The following is a 16715-nucleotide window of genomic DNA, read 5'->3' as shown; positions in this document are numbered from 1 at the left end:
TCTGAGGGCTGCAAAAATACCTTCCCTGAGGGTCTTACTTGATTCTGGTTTTGTCCAGCTTAAAGGCAGCGAGAACTGGCTTAAGGATGACTCTCCCTCTTCACTCCTACATTTTCTTAAAGGAATTCCCATCGGGCTGATTATTCTATGATTCTGTCAAAGGCTATGAAAGCTAAAACCACAACAGCTGTAGGTTTCCTCCCAAGGACGTTTGCAGCCATATCGAGAGAGATCAAGAAAGAATCACTACGTGACTACACACTCATCACCCTCCTTTTGACGAGACCTCCTGAAGTATGAGGAAAATCTTACAGGGTATTTAAAAATTAGTTCCACAGTTTCCAAGTCATTTATAGACCAGTGTGTCTGTTGTCTCACTAGACTGTCAGCTCCCCGCTATCAGAGACCTCACTCTCTGCTGCATGCTCAGCCCCAGAACAAGGCCTGGCACTTAGTAGGTACTCAATTAATATCTGTTGAATGAATGGATTTAAACGCTTTCATGGTTTGTAGTCTCACTTCTGAAAATCCCTACCTGTGTCATACATTTTTCTGCTCCTTCAGCAATGAAAGTTGAAATCACCGAAACCTCATCTCATCCATGAACTTAAAAAAAATGTGTTTCTGCGTGAGCCAAGTTCATCAGCCAGATTGGTGGTGGTGGCGATGGCAGTGATTCTAGGACTGATATGCAGGCCTGGTGCTCCAGGGAGGGAGGGACCCAGGTGACTGATGGGGTCATGTCAGGCCACCTCCCAAAGGATTAGACTCAGCTTGATGCCACCACTTTAGAGGGAAGAAGCAAGAAGCACCCCTTTCCAGTCACAGCACCATAGATGGCACTCTCCCCACCAGAGTCCAGAGGACCAAGGGGCCAAGCTGTGCCAGTGGGCGAAATGGAGGGCAGCCCTGGGAGTGTCTGGCAAGTGCATCAGAGAAGGCTTGGCGGAGAGCCCAGCCTGGCTGGGGAGGCAACGGGCCAAACAGACTGTGTGTTTGTTCCCTGGGTGCTGGTCTGTTCCCCCTTCTGTCTGGACCTCAGGCTGAGCTGGTTCCTGACTCGAGGCACATTTTGGGACCTCTCAGGAGGCGATGGCCTCAACATAGTAGCTGGGGGATTCAGGAGGGCTGGGGGCTGATGAAGCCTGGAGTCCTGTGCACGGATCTTGTGGGGGGGGGGGAATTCAAAGATAATCCAACTTCTTTGGCTGGGATCTGAACCAAGAAGGAGGCTGCAGGTACCACGGCACAAGTCACACCTGAAGGTCTAGCCATGTTCTTGGTCACTGGCAGAAACAGATCCCAAGTGGCAGGATGCCAGACACCTACTTGGGAGGTGAGTTGCTCAGGGCTCCCCAGTACCTTACGAATAACAGCTTCCAGGTTGAGTTTATCATTGATGGGAAGACACACTTTTTTTTTCATATTTTAATATCCTGAAAAGTGGGATCTATCTCACAGTCAATGTATTTTTACAGCATGTGTTTTTTTCTTTCCGAATGGTACATGAGGTGCATTTTACCACCCATGGCAGTTTGAATTTAATGAAATTCAGCACTGACTGGGCACAATACAGTTTCATTTATCCTCAACAGCCCCATGAAGTTGAGGGTTCCCATATCCCTCTGTCCCTAAGGACAGAGAGGCTGTCACTGGCCCCAAGTCACATAGCTGACAAAGTGAGAAGTCCAGATCCCCTGAGTCCAGAGTCCCGAGCTCTTTCCCATGGTCCACCGTGGTGGAGCCAGGCCAACAGCATCAGTGCCACCCGCAGAGCTCCCTGCCTGCTGGGGGGGGGGGCAGGGGACGAGACCCTCTGTGACCTTTGCAGGGCTGGCTGGGGCACAGGGGTTCTGCCTGGTGGCAGCCTCAACCAGCGCTACGTGGGCAAAAGGCAAAACCCTTAAGCGGCAGGGGTATGGGGGATGGAGGTGAGCTGGGGGAGGTTGTAACTCAAGAACTAATAGACTCAACCGCAACCAATAACTACTGCCTCTTCACTGCAGCTCAGGGAAGTCATCACTTGAAACGTGAGAGAACAAAGTTGCGGCAGATGAGTAAGCACCTGGTACTCATCACCTACCCATCCTCCACGAGCAGGAGCCAATGAGATGCTGTCTGGAGAAGCACAGGGACCACACAGGTCTGCCCACTCCCAGCCGTGGTCAAAGCCAGTCTGGGGCCCCTCCGCCACCACCCCTCCTCACACACGCCCTGCCTGGACCTGCCCCAACAGCAGCCCTGTCAGACCCTCCCATTCCAAGCTATTCCTTCTGTCTGCACGGCCCTTGGCTTTCTGATCCTCATCCCAGCTGAGATGTCACCTCCACAGGGAGGTGTTCTCTGATTCTCCTGACTGGTTTCCATTCCTCACTGTGTGCCCATAAAGCACCCTATAACTCTCTCCATTACAGTCAATTACATAGCTGCATGATGAGCTGGTAAGTGTCATCTCTCTCACTAGACCACAAGCTCCAAGAAGGCAGGGCCCACATTTGGGCCAGGCACACAGTAGGTACTCAAGAACTATTTGCTGTTGAATGTCTCCTGCAGTCAACGAGGCCCCTGCCTTGGCTCCTGTTATGACACCACTGGTCTCTGGAGCCCCAAGCCCTTGCATGGCATCTGGGGAGAACACAGCGGCCACACCTTTGCTTTTTGGCAACTGAGATGAGTGAGCTGGCTTCGCTCCACACGTCTGCTTCCGCGGGGAGAAAACCAGTTCATCCTCCCCAGCAAGTGAAGGGTATCAAGTGAGATGCAGAAAGGTGGAGGCACTTCCTGAAGATTTGGATCCCCAAAAGTTTCTCATTTCATGCCTTACGGACTTCATACTCATCATTTAAAATTCAAGATTCCAAAAGCCAGTGGGTGGTAAGGGGTTCAACTCTTTTCTTTAAGGTTTGATTTTAAATTTTGAAACTAGTAATCCATTCAGAGATTCTTTAGGTTATACAACATAAGCTAAAGGTCATATACAAATTATCTTTTAGAGCAAGAGCTATTCAAGGTGCCTTATAGCCAACTGGGAGACAATCCTCACTGATGTTTTTAAAATTAATTTTTTTATAGTAATTAAACTAATATGTAGAAATACACTTAGTTTAGGCTCTTTAACTTTTTCTATCAACAGGTGCCTTCCTATATATCATACTATTTTAATTACCGCAGCTTTGTGCTATGTTCTGATATTTGGTCAAACTTACTTTTCTCTCATTTCTCTTTTTACAACATTTTCTTATTTATTCTCATGTGTTTCTCCTTCCAGGTAAGTGTTAGAATCATCTGGCTAACTTTTAAAGAATTACAATAGGAATTTTCTTTGAAACTCTGTTCAAGCTAAAAAATTAATTTAAGAAGTAACATTTCAGCCATTTTCTCATGGCATCTCTTTCCAATTTTTTTTTTAAGTTCCTCAAAATAACTTCACCTGCCTTGTTATTTCTTCAGACAAATAGATATAATTCTTCTTAAGAATTTATAAAACCAATAAAAATTTAATAAATTTAAAACTGAGCCAGGAATGATTTAAACAGCTGCAAATCTGAAAATACATAAAGAGCTTATCAAACAATATAGAAGAGGGACTCTTCGTCAAACCAAATGAAACCCATTAAAACTAGACAGACCGTGTGCCTGAATGGAATTTCACCATTAACTACCATTTATCCCATTTAATTAGTCTTTTCCTGACACACAATAACTTGCACTAAAATACTGTTCTCTCGCCTTGAAATTTCTAATTACTGTTGCGACCCACACCACCATGCCTCTCCACTGCTTTCTCCATCTTTCATGCCACTTAAGCGGCAAGATTTTCAATTATCTACGCAGGACGAACAGAAATACCTTTAAGGAAGGGGCATAATATGCAACTCAATTTCTCTAAAAGCCAGGAGAGATCAGTTTTCGTCAGAACAAACACACTTTGTCTTTCATCATTTTTTTTTTTCAAAGAAAGAATAAAACAGGTTATTTAAGACATCCATTTAAATGCAAATTTTGATACCCCAAGAGAAAAATGTTAATCTTTTAAACAGACAGGATTATCGCCCACCCTTAGCACGTTCCCTCCTCTCCCAAATTTTAGATGATGTAGCCTCAGCCCACACCAAGTTAAGCCAGCCAGGAGCCCTTCGGTCTTTTAAGAACTCCCAGGCAGTAGAGAGGGGCTGAGGCAGAGATAGTAACTTTTCCTCCTTTTGAAAAAGGGAGTGGAAAGGAGAGAAAATAATACCAAGTACCTTCCATGAGCCAGGCAGGGGACAACCTGCCTGCCTATCTATCTATCTATCTATCTATCTATCTATCTATCTATCTATCTATCTATCTATGCCCATTTAATGGTCATAACTGTCTTGCAAGAGGGATGATCACCCTCATTAACAGAAGAGGAAACTGAGGCCCAGACAGGTAAAGCAGTTTGTCCAACTGGAAGGTGACACAGTCCCCAGGGTCTGGCCCAGACTCACCCAGCATCCCCATGCCAAGCATGAACGCATCCATGGTGTAAGGCAGTCCCCGGGCCCGGCCTCTTGTCCCAGGTGGGAACATGACTTCCTTCGGCTGAGCCTTCTTACATTCTACCTGTTAGACAGAAAGGCGAACAAATGAGATGCAAATGAATTCCATGTAAATGTCAAATGCAGAACTGATCTGGTTATTGGCTAGGTTATTTTTAGCCTTGCTCCTTACTCACTGTAAAAATAGCCGTGCCAGGTAAATGGCCTGCAAAATAAATATTGAAGAAAACGCACCACTTGTGCAAATCCTGGTTCAGAAAAACCTACAAGGATAAGCTGCAGTTTGGAGGGGCGGCAAGGGCGGCAGCTGAAGACGCACAGGTGTGGGCTGAAGCTCAAACTGAAACCTGAGCAGGAGGTGTGAGAGGAAAGGAGGTAGACGATGGCTGAGGGGTGCGTCTGCACCGGTAATAATCCATCGTGATCCTCTGGCCCTCTACGTGTTTACAGATTCCTCCCAGGCTCCATCAGGTCAGTGACTCCTCACACAGGCCATCTGATCCCATCTCTTAGTAAACAGACAGGTCAGTGAGTCTTAGCTCCATTTCACAGATGAGAAAACTGAGCATTAGAAGGCTCGTGTAACCTGCCATAAACCACATCCCAGTAGGTACAGACCCGGAAGCTTGGATTTTTGAAATTTCTAGGCGGGTGATGCCACCATCTCCATAAAACCTGCCCCAGCACACTCCTGAGGGACGTGATAAGATTCAACACAGATTACTAGTGTCTCACTTTGCAGCTCCGTCTTCAAGTGGCTGCTAATCTTTCCTTTTGGTTTCCCCCCGTGCCTCCAAAATTTCTTAATCCTATTCTGCTCACATCCAGAAGTCATTTATTTAACAACCTTAATGACACTTGACACAAGCCCCAGGAAGTAAGGAAAGGTGTTGTCTGCTGAGGTTCCTACACTGTTTTCACTAGCGTTCCTTAGGTCCTCGCTCAGTGCTTACTTGCTTTTAGTTTACAGATGGGTTTAACTAGAATTGGTAGCTGGTAATCCATCCATTGCTGATGAAGATGGGGTACAGCAGGGTAAGGCAAGGGTGCTGAAAGCTGCAAAAACTAACACCCTGGCAGCCTGACAGAGATGGAGCAAAGACAAGAATCTGGTGTCTTATTTACAAAGCAGTCTGGGGCCATACGGTATAGGAGCCAAAACTCCACATAGCTCAACAGCTGCTGCGGGTGTCACCATCACACAGAAAATTACTACTGCTCACAGCGTGTTGGAGAGATGAAGAAAAAGTTAAACTGCATGCAGTATTCTTCATGTTAAAAGGTACCTACCTGGGTTATCCATTTTGGAGATATTCTCAGTCCAAAGACTTTCATTAAAAAAAAATTTTAGTGCTTACGGCTAGGGAGAAGCTTTAATTACCCAAAATATTAACTCCTCTTTCTTCAAAGACACTGGATCACAGGAATTACTCTTGTGCTTTAAAGACTGATAACTATACATGCTTTTAAAAAAATGGACAAAGTAGTTCAACATTCATGACTGATATATTTGTATAGGTTAAATGGAGAGGAACATCCCCGAAGAGAAATGGGTAAAGCACATGAACCGGCAACACAGAAATGGCTAATGAAGAATCGTATGTCCCTAAACAAGGCCTGTCTTTCTCCCTCCACACTGGCCATGATGGAAGAATTACTTGATGTCACAGTCCCTGAGAGTATAGGGAGTCGGGGCGGAAAGTGTTTTTCTGGAGTGCAACCTGATGAAACAGCAAAAGCCACCAGTGACACATCCTGTGACCTAGTAATCTTACTTACAGGCATTTATCCTGCAGGGAAGAGGCTATTCACCACAATCATTACTTAGAATATCTTTTTAAAGGAAATAACCCAAATGGCCAAGAACAGGGAGTTAGGCCGCGTTTGGCTCATCCAAGTAGATTGAAAACTATGCAGCTATGGAAAAGCGTGCCGATAGTAACGTGCTGGTACTGGGAAACCCTCCGTCCCGGGCAAACCAGGAATGGTTGGTCACCCTAACTGCAACGGATGGGAGGGAGCAAGTTACAGTGGTTTCGTGGAAAATAAACAAGTATTTATATCACATAGGGGAAAAATACTAAAACATCACATCAAAGTTGTCAGAGAGTGACTCTGTTCTTTACTTACACTGTGTATTTTGTCTCTGTTGTTTATTCCCCAAGTTTTCTGCTCTGAGCATTACTGTAGCAAGTGGGGGCAGGGGTGATTCAATAAACTCATCAGAATTGGGTCTTTTATGTCTTTTATTTTGGGGGGCAAGGAGTAATGACTTTATTCGGAAAGCCAGCAGACTGAGAAGACGGGGGACCGATAACCTAGAGAGCCATCTTCAGAACTGGGTGTTTTAGACTGCCCGGGGGTGACAATGTGCTCCTGGGGTCCAGATCCCATCCCTGGACCCAGAAGCAGTCTGAGAAACCTCATTTGCAAGAGTCTGGGAAGATGGGTGCGCTCTGCAGAGGCAGACAGATAATTACCTAACGCCAACACCGGGATCCAGAATAATACGCTAACCAGCTCACTTCCTAATAGCCCTATCGGTGACAATCTACTGCATTGTCTTATGAAAACCTGCTGCCTGTTTCTAGGCAACCTGATCAACGAAAATTTCAGGTTTATACAATTTTCATTTAGGAAACATAAAGGTTAACTGACTGTAATGGGAGTATTTTAAACAAACCCACCTACTCTTCCTCTCACTGAACAGGGCTGGCAGCTCCGTTTAATTCTGCTCTGTCTTGGCTGGTGCTGTTCTGGGCAGCCCCGGCTGTGTGGGTTCTGTCAACCCCCCGCCGTGTCAATCCTGAGTGCTCCCAGGGGCCGGGGGCGGTGACATGCGCACTCTCTGGGGGGGACCCTCCGCATGTCCTGGGCACTTGAGTGACAAGGCAAGGCAGCAGTCGCACCAGGGAGCCTGGCCTGGCCTGGCCTGCACTGAAGGCTTCTCGAAGATTTCTCAGGACCAGGAGGCCTGCCCACCCAGCCCCCACCTCCTGTGATGACCTCGTATGAAGAAAGCACACAAAAGGGGAAAGAGGCATAGCTATTCTCTGCCTGTACCCTTGCAGCAGGTCAGGGGCTTGCTGAGAATGAAACCAGCCCTTCGTCCATCAGACAAGCAGCAGCCTCATCTCCCCCGTCAGACTGAGAGTTCTCAGTGCAGGGACCAGGGTCTGCCCCCACTTCCGGGTCCCTCAGTGATGTTCCATACAGAGCACAGAGCGACTTACATGCTCGTTAGGGTCAAGGAGATCCCACCTACTTAACGCCGCGCTGCTGGGGAACTCAGTGTGTCTGGCAAGTGCCAGGCAGCGGCGGGCAGAGACACGTAAGACAGCGCTCCGTGTCCAAGAGCCGTCAGTCTTTGAAAAGAGCAGTTCCTGACTGCCTTGTTCCCTAACATTAAGGCAAGTGCTCATCTGTCAACCTGCCCCTTGTCACTTCTGGGCCCGTCAGCCTCTGGAGCCTCTCGAGTTAGACCACATTGGAATCACCCTCCACCGCCGCTACCCTCCCACTGCAAACCGGAGAACTTGGCAAGAACACCAGAGTTACAGTCAGTACCAAAACAGGGGGAAACCAGCCCATCTCTGCAGCTCCATGCACTTTGGTCATCCGGCCGCACGCTGTCCCAGTTACCTACTGCTGTGCAACAAAGTCTCCCTGGGCAGCGGCTCTGAGCAACAATTAATCATCCTTCCTGGTGGTTCTGAGCGCTAACTGGGCCCAGTGGGGCTCTTGCTTGTGGCTGCTCATGTGGCTGTGGTCAGACGGTGGCTGGGGCTGGAGCCAGGGGAAGCCTGGCCTCGGACGAGGTCCAGGCTGCCGTCTTCCCTCATCTGGTGGGCGGTGGACGCTGCTTCGGTAGGGACTGTTCATCGTGGCTTCTCCGTGGTACGCAGTCTTCTCCCAGCACAGCAGCTGAGTCCCGAGAGGGAGTGTCCAAGCATGAGCATCCCAAGGGACCAAGACAGAGAGGCCAGGCTTCCTATAACCCGGCCTTGGGGCCACACTGTTACCTCTGTCACGGTCTCCCGGTTACACTGCGCCAGCCTGGATTTGGTGAGGGCGTGAGTGCTGAGGCGTAGATCACAGGGGTCATCTTTGGAGACTATCTCAACGGAGAGCAGTGGGCAGACAGGACAGCAGGACCCTCAGTGACTGGCTGGCTGGGGGTAGTGGGCACTGAGGGCTGCCTTCACCATGGGGTGCAAGGCAGGGCACAGATGCTCCTCCCGGGGCAGCCCCAGAGACACCTGTCTGGCTCCCCAGTAGATAGAAGCAAAATGAGAGTGCCTCTCCCGGTGATCAGATATCCTGCCCCAGCTGTTTCAGTACCGCCCCTCTTATGGTAAGACCCCCCTCATGTATGGTGAATGCTCCCCACCACCCACCTCCAAAGTATGGCAGCTCTGGGTGGGGGTAGAGTCTGAGGAAGGAAATCTCCCAGTCCTGGGTCTCCAGGCTCCACCATCAGCAGCTCAGCGCCCAGCTGCACGGCTTCTCACCAGGTCTGCCATCGCTACTGACTCAACCAGCAGCTGGAGAAAGCATTCTGGGTGGAGGGCAGGAGACTGAGCAGGAAATTCCATCTGGATGTGTGCTTGTAAGAAACCTCAGAGGCCACTTGTGACCAACTGCTCACACCAGGAGGACGGGGTCTCCATTTTCAAGTTTCACCGCCGGCAAAGCCACAAAGTAACCCCACACCGGGGGCCAAATCCCAAAGCTGTGCCAACCCCCCAGAGGTTAGATGGATCTGTTTTAAATTCCAATCTCCAAATATGCTGCTTTGCTTGGCAAACTGGCCTTGGAGGAGAGGGTGTGGCTTCCCTGCAGCCCTGCGGTGATGGGCTCAGAAGAACGGCCGGGCTGAACCCTCCTCAACGACCGGACAGCTAGGGCAGCGGCTGACGGATCGGAGGCTGCTGTGGGTGTGACGTGTGGTCTCTGACACTCTCTGCAGGCTGCTCTGTGGGGTGGGGTGTCCCTGCGCATCAAGGTCCAAAGCAACTCAGCAAGGAGGTCTACTGTTTCTAACTCTCTATTTAGAAATAATTTCAAACCTGTAAGAAAGATGCAAGGATAGCTCGAAAACCAGTGCACACCCTCTACCCAGATTTGCCTGCTGTTAAAGTTTTGTGGCTTCTGCTTTATCACTTGCACGTTCTTTCTCTCTGACTCTATGTATTTTTTTCCTGAACCATCGGAGAGTAGCTTGCAGACATTATGGTATGCACTTCCTAAATATGAAGGCATTTCCTTACATAGCACAGTATAGTTAGCAAACTCAGGACATTTAAATAAAATAAATAAATAAAATATTTTTTTATCTAATCTGCCTTCCATATTCTTATGTTGCCAGTGGGCCCAATGACGTCCTTTATAGCTATGTGTCCGCCTTCTAGAATGGGAAGCTGAGGCCCAGGGGTGTCACATGCGGTGCCTGCAGTTCCAGAACCAGTCCATGCCTGGTGGGGCTGGGTTTAAACCCAGGTCTGTCTGGTGCCATGCCCCAACCAAGGCAGTGGGCCCCATGCCACCTTGTCTCTGGTGGTGGAGGGAGATGCTTGGCACTGGCTTTCGGAGAAGGCACTGAACTTCTTTGGGGACAGCTTCCCTGCAGCTACTCCCAGTGGCCGCCCTCGCCCCACTGGCCCACAGCCTTCGCGGAGGCAAGCTCCCTGCTGGGCACCTTTTGGAAGAGGCTGGCAGTCTGAGGAAGACGCCAAGGTCTGGGAAGAGAAAAGGCTCTTGTTCTTGCTCGGTCTCTACACAAATGGCCCTAGTCAGCACGTGCCCCGGGGCCCGGAGGGAAGCCTGGCCCGGCCTCTGCCTGGGGAAACCCAAGCCCTGTGCCTGTGGCCTTGAATTACCACCCAGGACAAGGAGGCTCTGTGTGGCCTGAAGAGGCCAGTGTTTGCGGCTCCACTTCTTACCCCAGACAGGCCATGTCAGAACCGATCCACTTCTCCAGGGAGAGAGGGGACCATTTCAAAGGATGAAAGTCCACGGCGGCTCAGAGACCAACCTGGGCTGTCTGGCTGGCAGGAGGGGCGGGGGGTGGCTGTAGGGTCAGGCCTCTCGGGACAGGCAGGCGCTCAGGTAGGATGACTTGCGGCATCTGCCGTGGGCACTGTCTTTCTGTGAAGCTTCTGGAAGGACACAGATGCCTGACCACCAGCATCTCCTCTGACTGAGGTGGCACCTCCTCCTCAGCCAAGTGCCAGTGGGCTCCAGGCCAGCACTGCTTCTCTGAAGCCCCAAGCTGATCATCTCCTCTGGTCCTCAGGCTCTGAGCAGAAGCGGCGATGACACCCATGTGTAAAGATGCAGGGGTCCTGCCTCCAGCTAGCAGCTATTCAATCTCTCCAGGGAGGTAGGAGGGGTGAGCCGCACCCCAGAAATCACACACAGCTCCCTGCTGCGGCGTCTCCAGCCACAGCCTTTCTTCCCCTGCCCGCGGCTCTCTCTGGCCCTCCGTGCCAGTCATGAACCTTCCTGGAGACTCCAGGGGGCTGACCCTTCATGGGGCTCTTGACCCCACGGAACCTGCACAGCAAGGAAGACAAACCCAAGTCCAGCTCCTCGGGGAGGAGCCGAGTCTACTGTCCTACCCCGTGCCCTTGCCCCGTGCCCGGGGTCGGCCTCGAGAGCATGGTGACTACAGAATGTGTTAGAGGACGTGCAGATGCTACAAACTGAAGATGGGGACCCCGTGTCCAACTGTGACTCTGAGTTTCAAGACGGCAGCAGCGAGCTTCTGTGGCCCACTGCTCACCCCAAGGAAGCCGGCCCTGCGAGACAGCTATGGAGCGAGAGCTGAAGAAAGAGGCTGAAGGAGGACAAAGCTTGGGATGTCAAGCCTGTAAACAACCTCCGTCCCCCTGGCCAGCGGCAGGCAGGCAGGACCCACAGTCCTCCCAGCCTGGGCGCACACCTGAGACAGACCGACAGACCCGCTGCTCTCTGTCTCACTGAGTGACCTGCGGAGTCAGGTCACCTCCTCTCTGTCATAACACCCGTTCCAAGGTTCCCATTCCATCAAGTCGCTCTACTCATCCGGGACCAAAGGCCAGATGGACTCATGACCGGCGTGAGCGCACAGGCACGTCATGTCGCTGGATGAGAGCGTGGTGTCATGGGTGTGGCAGCAACCACGCCCCGGCAGTCCTGGCAGCTGCCCTGGGGAGCCCTAGCCCTTGCCTCCAGCAGGGAAGGGTGTCACCCACCCTGCCATACCTGCCCTTCCCCGGAGCCAGCTCTTCTGGCCTCTGTAAACGCAGAGAGGATGCTCAGCTAGTGAGACTGGCAAGGAAGCAGAAGGAAGTTGTGTGTTCCGTCCCTGCCTCCTCCCTTCCCCCGACATCTCAGTCTGGCTCTGCCCTTGTAGACAGGGACCAGCATGTGGCCACACACCAGAGGACCCACTTGTACCGCAGAACTTGTCCTGTTCCATTGCAAAAGGGCCCCCACAGATAGGGGACCCCCACGGAGTCTGAGGAAGAGGGGTTACTGTGCAAACCGAAATGGAAATGCCAGCCCGGGAGTTGAAGGCAGCCAGCAGAAACATCTACTTTCAAAGGACACACCCTTGCTGTGAGTGGCCCAGACCCATTTGTGAGAAGCACTGAGAGTCCCCTTGGGACATAAAATCTTGACTCCACCTCTCCGGCCAGCAGAATTACTCATTACCCTGGGGAGGAAGGAACATATTCTTCACTGAGCTTCCCACATGCTCGGCACCGTCACGACATCCTCATGTGTGTGTCTGCACACATACATTATATGATGTTGAATATCTGTCCATGACGTATACACAGAACACATGTAAAGCACACTGGCTGGGACACAGGAGTCCTCAGAGGATGCCCACTGTTGTCACACCCCCATTAATCAACTCCCACTTACTCTGTGAGTTGGCCTGATTCACCCTACAGTAACAGTAGAAAAGGAAACAGAGGCTTTGATGAATGATTTGTCCAAGGTCACAAACCCAGATAGTAACACAGCCAGGATTCAATTCTAGGTCCCCCAATTCAAAACCCCTGCCTCGTCTCTAGGCCTCTGGCCAGCCCTTCCCTCCCTTCCTCTATCCAGCTCTCAAGGCCCATTTGGAAGTTACTCCTTCAACAAGGCCATCCCTGATCCTAGTTCTAGAATTAATTTTCCCACCACTTCCAGAACTAATTTCATCCACTGTTTCCTCTGCTCAGCATTTTATTAAGATCAGTGACGGTGAAGTGAAAGAGATCATAAACCAGTCATACTATCAGCCCCTCCTACTCAGCAGGCAGGGCTGGGAGTGGACACAGAGATGGATTCAGTTAGGGCGCAGCTCTCCCTCGGAGGTGTTTAGAGTCTGGGCAGGGAGTGGACAGGAGCTGTTCCCGTACCCCATCTGAGACGTGTGCCCCAGTGTCCGCCGTAGACTTCTACCCCGGCCAGATCCAAGGGCAGGGCCTTGCTGGGTCCCCTGTAGTCCAGCCTAGAGGACAAGGCTCCTGGCTTCCTGTCTCCACCCCACTGGTCAGCTCCCAGCTGGGGCCACCTGCCTGACTTCTCTGTGCCTCATTTTTCTCATCTGTAAAACAGAGTAACAGGGGGGGCCTGCCCCATAGGGCTGCAGTGAGCTGATATATTAAACCAGCTAATCCTGTAAGTGCTCACACTGGGTAGAGTTGGCTGGGTCACACCCGACTGCCCTCCACGTGGAGCCTAGGTGTGAGTCTTTGAAGGTGGTAAAGCCAGTCCACGTCTGTGCTTAAAATGTAAATCCCAAAGCCTGGGGGAGCAGAGAAGGGAGAAAGTGCCCCCCCCCTCCGCCCCCGACCAAGGCCAGCAGGCCTGGGCACACTGCAGCTGACTTTCTCCCTGACCTCCCCAACCTGCCGGCTGCCTAGGCCCGTCTTCCTGCTTTCATCAGCAAGGGGCGCCAAGGGAGCTTCCCAGGCCGCACTATTTGGGGGAAGAGCTGATGGTGGCAGCAGCAGCTGTTCTTTTTATTTCTGGGAACCTGCAAGGGCATTTCAAAGTGAAAAGACACCTCAGCCTCCAGCAGGTGTCTAAATTCTGCCACAAGCTGGGTGTCCATCCCAGTCCACGGTGGGCTTTGCCAGAGATGCTGCCCGGGGCCTAACTTCACTTTTCAATTCAAAGGAGAAGAAAATAAACGGGCAGCTTGAACATCAGCTCACGTCCCTGGGAAGTCGGGCGGAGCAGGTGAGCACAGTCAGAGGAAGAAAAGGCCCCGCAGGAGGGGTGCAGGCTAAGGGGAGCAGCTTCTTCCAGGGGCCTCCAGGCCCCTTCCCGCCCCTGCACCCCATGAGTGGTGTGAATGGGGAGGCAGGGGCAGAACACGTGGAAAACCGCAGGGGCCCTGGGCACTGAGATCCTGAGAAGGATGCTCTGCTCTCCCCAGCCTCCTGCAATGACCTCACCAGAGGACAGAGGAAGGACAGACGAGCCAGAACTCAGGCAATGGGGAGGCCACCTCCCCGCAGGCCAAATTACTTCTGCCTAAAAAGCAACAAACATTTACCACCCAACCACCACAGCCTCGCCTCCCCTCTCTGCCACCTCCCACCCCCGCAACACACAGATATCTCTGCTCCAAGAACAGAGCTGATGCACAAACGGCCTGTGCGGATGTGTGTGCACATGCATGCGTGTTGGGGGTTGGAGGGCCAGACCTCTCGCTCTCCCACATAAACACAAGATTCATTTATTAAGTGCCTCCCTGGCATTTCCTTTTTTTTTTTTTTTTTTTGCCTTCATCCTGCTTGCTTAATATTGCATTTGACATTCTCATTTTATAAATGGTAACAGAAGCAGAATGGATGGCTAAAATTAGCTTACGAGTGAGAATGATGCTACAAATAGGATGGTGAACACAGAAGCCTGGTTAATTCCATCCACGTCACCCACACCCCGACCCCTACTTTTGGGCTGGTTCCCAACTGAGCTCTCGGTCCTCAGGATGAGAAGGGGCAGCTGAGGGAGGGGACACATGCTGGATCACTGGGGCACTTTGCTACGGGTCAGCACCCCATGCCAACCCCAGCCTGGGGCCTCGTGGACTGCCTGGTCCAGCACCACAGTGCCATGTCCGAGAGGCCAACCCAGGACTTTGCTCTCTCACCTTCCTGCCTCCTCCCAGCCAGAAGCCCCGGTTCAGGGGGTTAATCCCCCAAGTGTGCCCCAGATGAAGGTGGCAGGCTTGAGATCCCACAAGGCTTTGATCTCAGAAGTGGGGTTTTCAGAACCCCCCCAAAGGATGATTCAGCCAAAGGGCCTGAGTCAGTTTCCTAGGACCTAGAAAACCCCATCTGCGGGCCCCTTCTGCTCTGCTCTGCAGGCTGTGCACTTTCCCGCTCCTGCAGGACCACGGCCAGCTGGAGCATCAAGAGGGCTTACCTCACCTGCTCCTGCCCTGGAGACTCGGGTCCCCGACCCATCCAGGTCTGCACACCTGCATTTTACTGACTTATAATCTGTGCAGAACTGCCTTACCTTACAATTACATCTTTGTCAATAAGATGATTCAAAGAATAATGAGAATGGTGGTGATAATGAAGACACTAAGAGACCTATTTCTCTGATAGTGCTCGCTATGCCGGGTGAACCCTTCGCCGGCCCTAACTCCCGCTGTCTCTGGGTAGGGGTCGCGCTACCTGTCTTACAGAGCGGGGAGCCAAAGCACAGAAGCCACGTGACTTGCCCAAGGTCACAATGAGTAGCGATTAGTGACTGCCTTGTGGGGCATTCAGCAGTGAGGGGGTCGTGGCACCTCTGTTGGGAAGGCCTCTTGGGTTGACAGCACCCCATTCTGAACATTCCTTCACACCCCACCTGCTCAATGCTTGGAGCTCCCTAAGACAAGAGGCACTGATCCTTTCTGCAGGCCGCTACCCCAAACCCCAACATCTGTTTGCTGTTCCCCCTGCCTCCCCAACCCCTGTCTAGTAAAACGCTGACTTGACAGGAGTGAACCTGGGTGACCACTTGGCTAAGAGCCTTTCCTTGGACCTGTTGAGATAAGCAGACCACCTGCTCTGAGCTATATCGGTTTAGGCCAGGAGTCGGAAACTACGGCCCGCAGGCCAAATCCAGCGGCCACTTGTTTCTGTAAATGAGGTTTTATATGCACACAGTCCTGCCATTGTTTACATGTCCTCAGTGGCTGCATTTTGCACTAAGATGGCAGATTTGAGTAGTTGTGACAGAGATGTACAGCTTTGAAAGCCTGAAATATTTATTATCTGGCTCTTTATAAAAAAATAATTTGTGCCTGGCTTAGGCCAAATGGAGGAAACTTGCATTTACTAAGGGGGTTTTCAGGAGGGCTGATCCCTTCAAGGCTTCCAGATTATATATACCCGCCAACAGGCCAAGAGCTCCCAGGGCCAGGAACTCAACCAGGACATCCTATGAGCTGTCAAGAGAGGAAAGAGGTGCAGACAGGAGAGGTGCTCGCCAGGTCACAGGATCACCAGTGGTGGGTCTGGGGTTCAGGCATGGGCCCACGTGTTCCAAGGTCCTGGGTGTTTCTAAATGATCCGGCAGGGGACAAGGACTTGGGGACAAGGACAGGCGACAGCACTTAAGGATCTAGCCCATCACCCAGTGGATGATCCTCACAAACCTGCTATCAATGCTCCGAGATCCAAGTCTCGGAAGCCCTGGAAGTCAGGGAAGGCCTGAGCACTGAGAGCTTCCTCGGGAGACCTGGTCTGTGAGCACACAATGGGGTGTACAGGCGTGCCCAGAGACCCAGACTGGCCTGGCGATTCTGGGCCAGGCTGGCTTAGCCAGTACCATGCTCTTCAGGCCTCAGGCCCCTCACTCCCGGGTTCCTTCCTGCTGACAGTGGATACGTGATTTATGATCCAAACTCTTGCATTGTCTCATTAGCAGTGATCCTTGCCTGGTGCATCTCTGACTCTAAGGTGCACACAAATCACTGAGGATTTGTCAAAACGCGGATTCTGATTCAGTACATGAGGGGTGGAGCCTGAGACTGCATTCCTAATGAGTTTGCAAACTGCTAAGCAATTTTCATAAATCAGGTCGCCTTAAAGGAACAAGGAAAAGGACTTTTTAAGGAATTCTATAGTAATCCTTGTATAAAGCAAATAGACACTTGTACCTTATACTCACCAGTCAAATCAATCCAGATTTTTCAGTGAT

At 51.2% G+C, this 16715-nt stretch overlaps 1 protein-coding gene across 12 annotated transcripts in view; it reads right to left on the bottom strand.

Moving 5' to 3' along the window:
- The window catches only part of MSI2 (musashi RNA binding protein 2), a 379910-nt gene that overhangs the window by 55550 nt on the left and 307645 nt on the right, over window positions 1-16715 (bottom strand). For all 12 annotated transcript variants that reach the window (XR_010384428.1, XM_064494960.1, XM_064494953.1 and 9 more), the window contains one exon: window positions 4473-4587. Coding sequence is in view for 11 of the 12 variants with exons in the window: in XM_064494960.1 (XP_064351030.1) it covers window positions 4473-4587 (115 nt within the window). In the remaining variant the exon portion in view is untranslated. The remainder of the gene's footprint in view (window positions 1-4472; window positions 4588-16715) is intronic.

The sequence above is a fragment of the Camelus dromedarius genome, chromosome 16 (assembly GCF_036321535.1).
Source record: "Camelus dromedarius isolate mCamDro1 chromosome 16, mCamDro1.pat, whole genome shotgun sequence".
Classification (NCBI taxonomy): domain Eukaryota; kingdom Metazoa; phylum Chordata; class Mammalia; order Artiodactyla; family Camelidae; genus Camelus; species Camelus dromedarius.
This window is presented reverse-complemented; position numbering and strand designations above follow the sequence as displayed.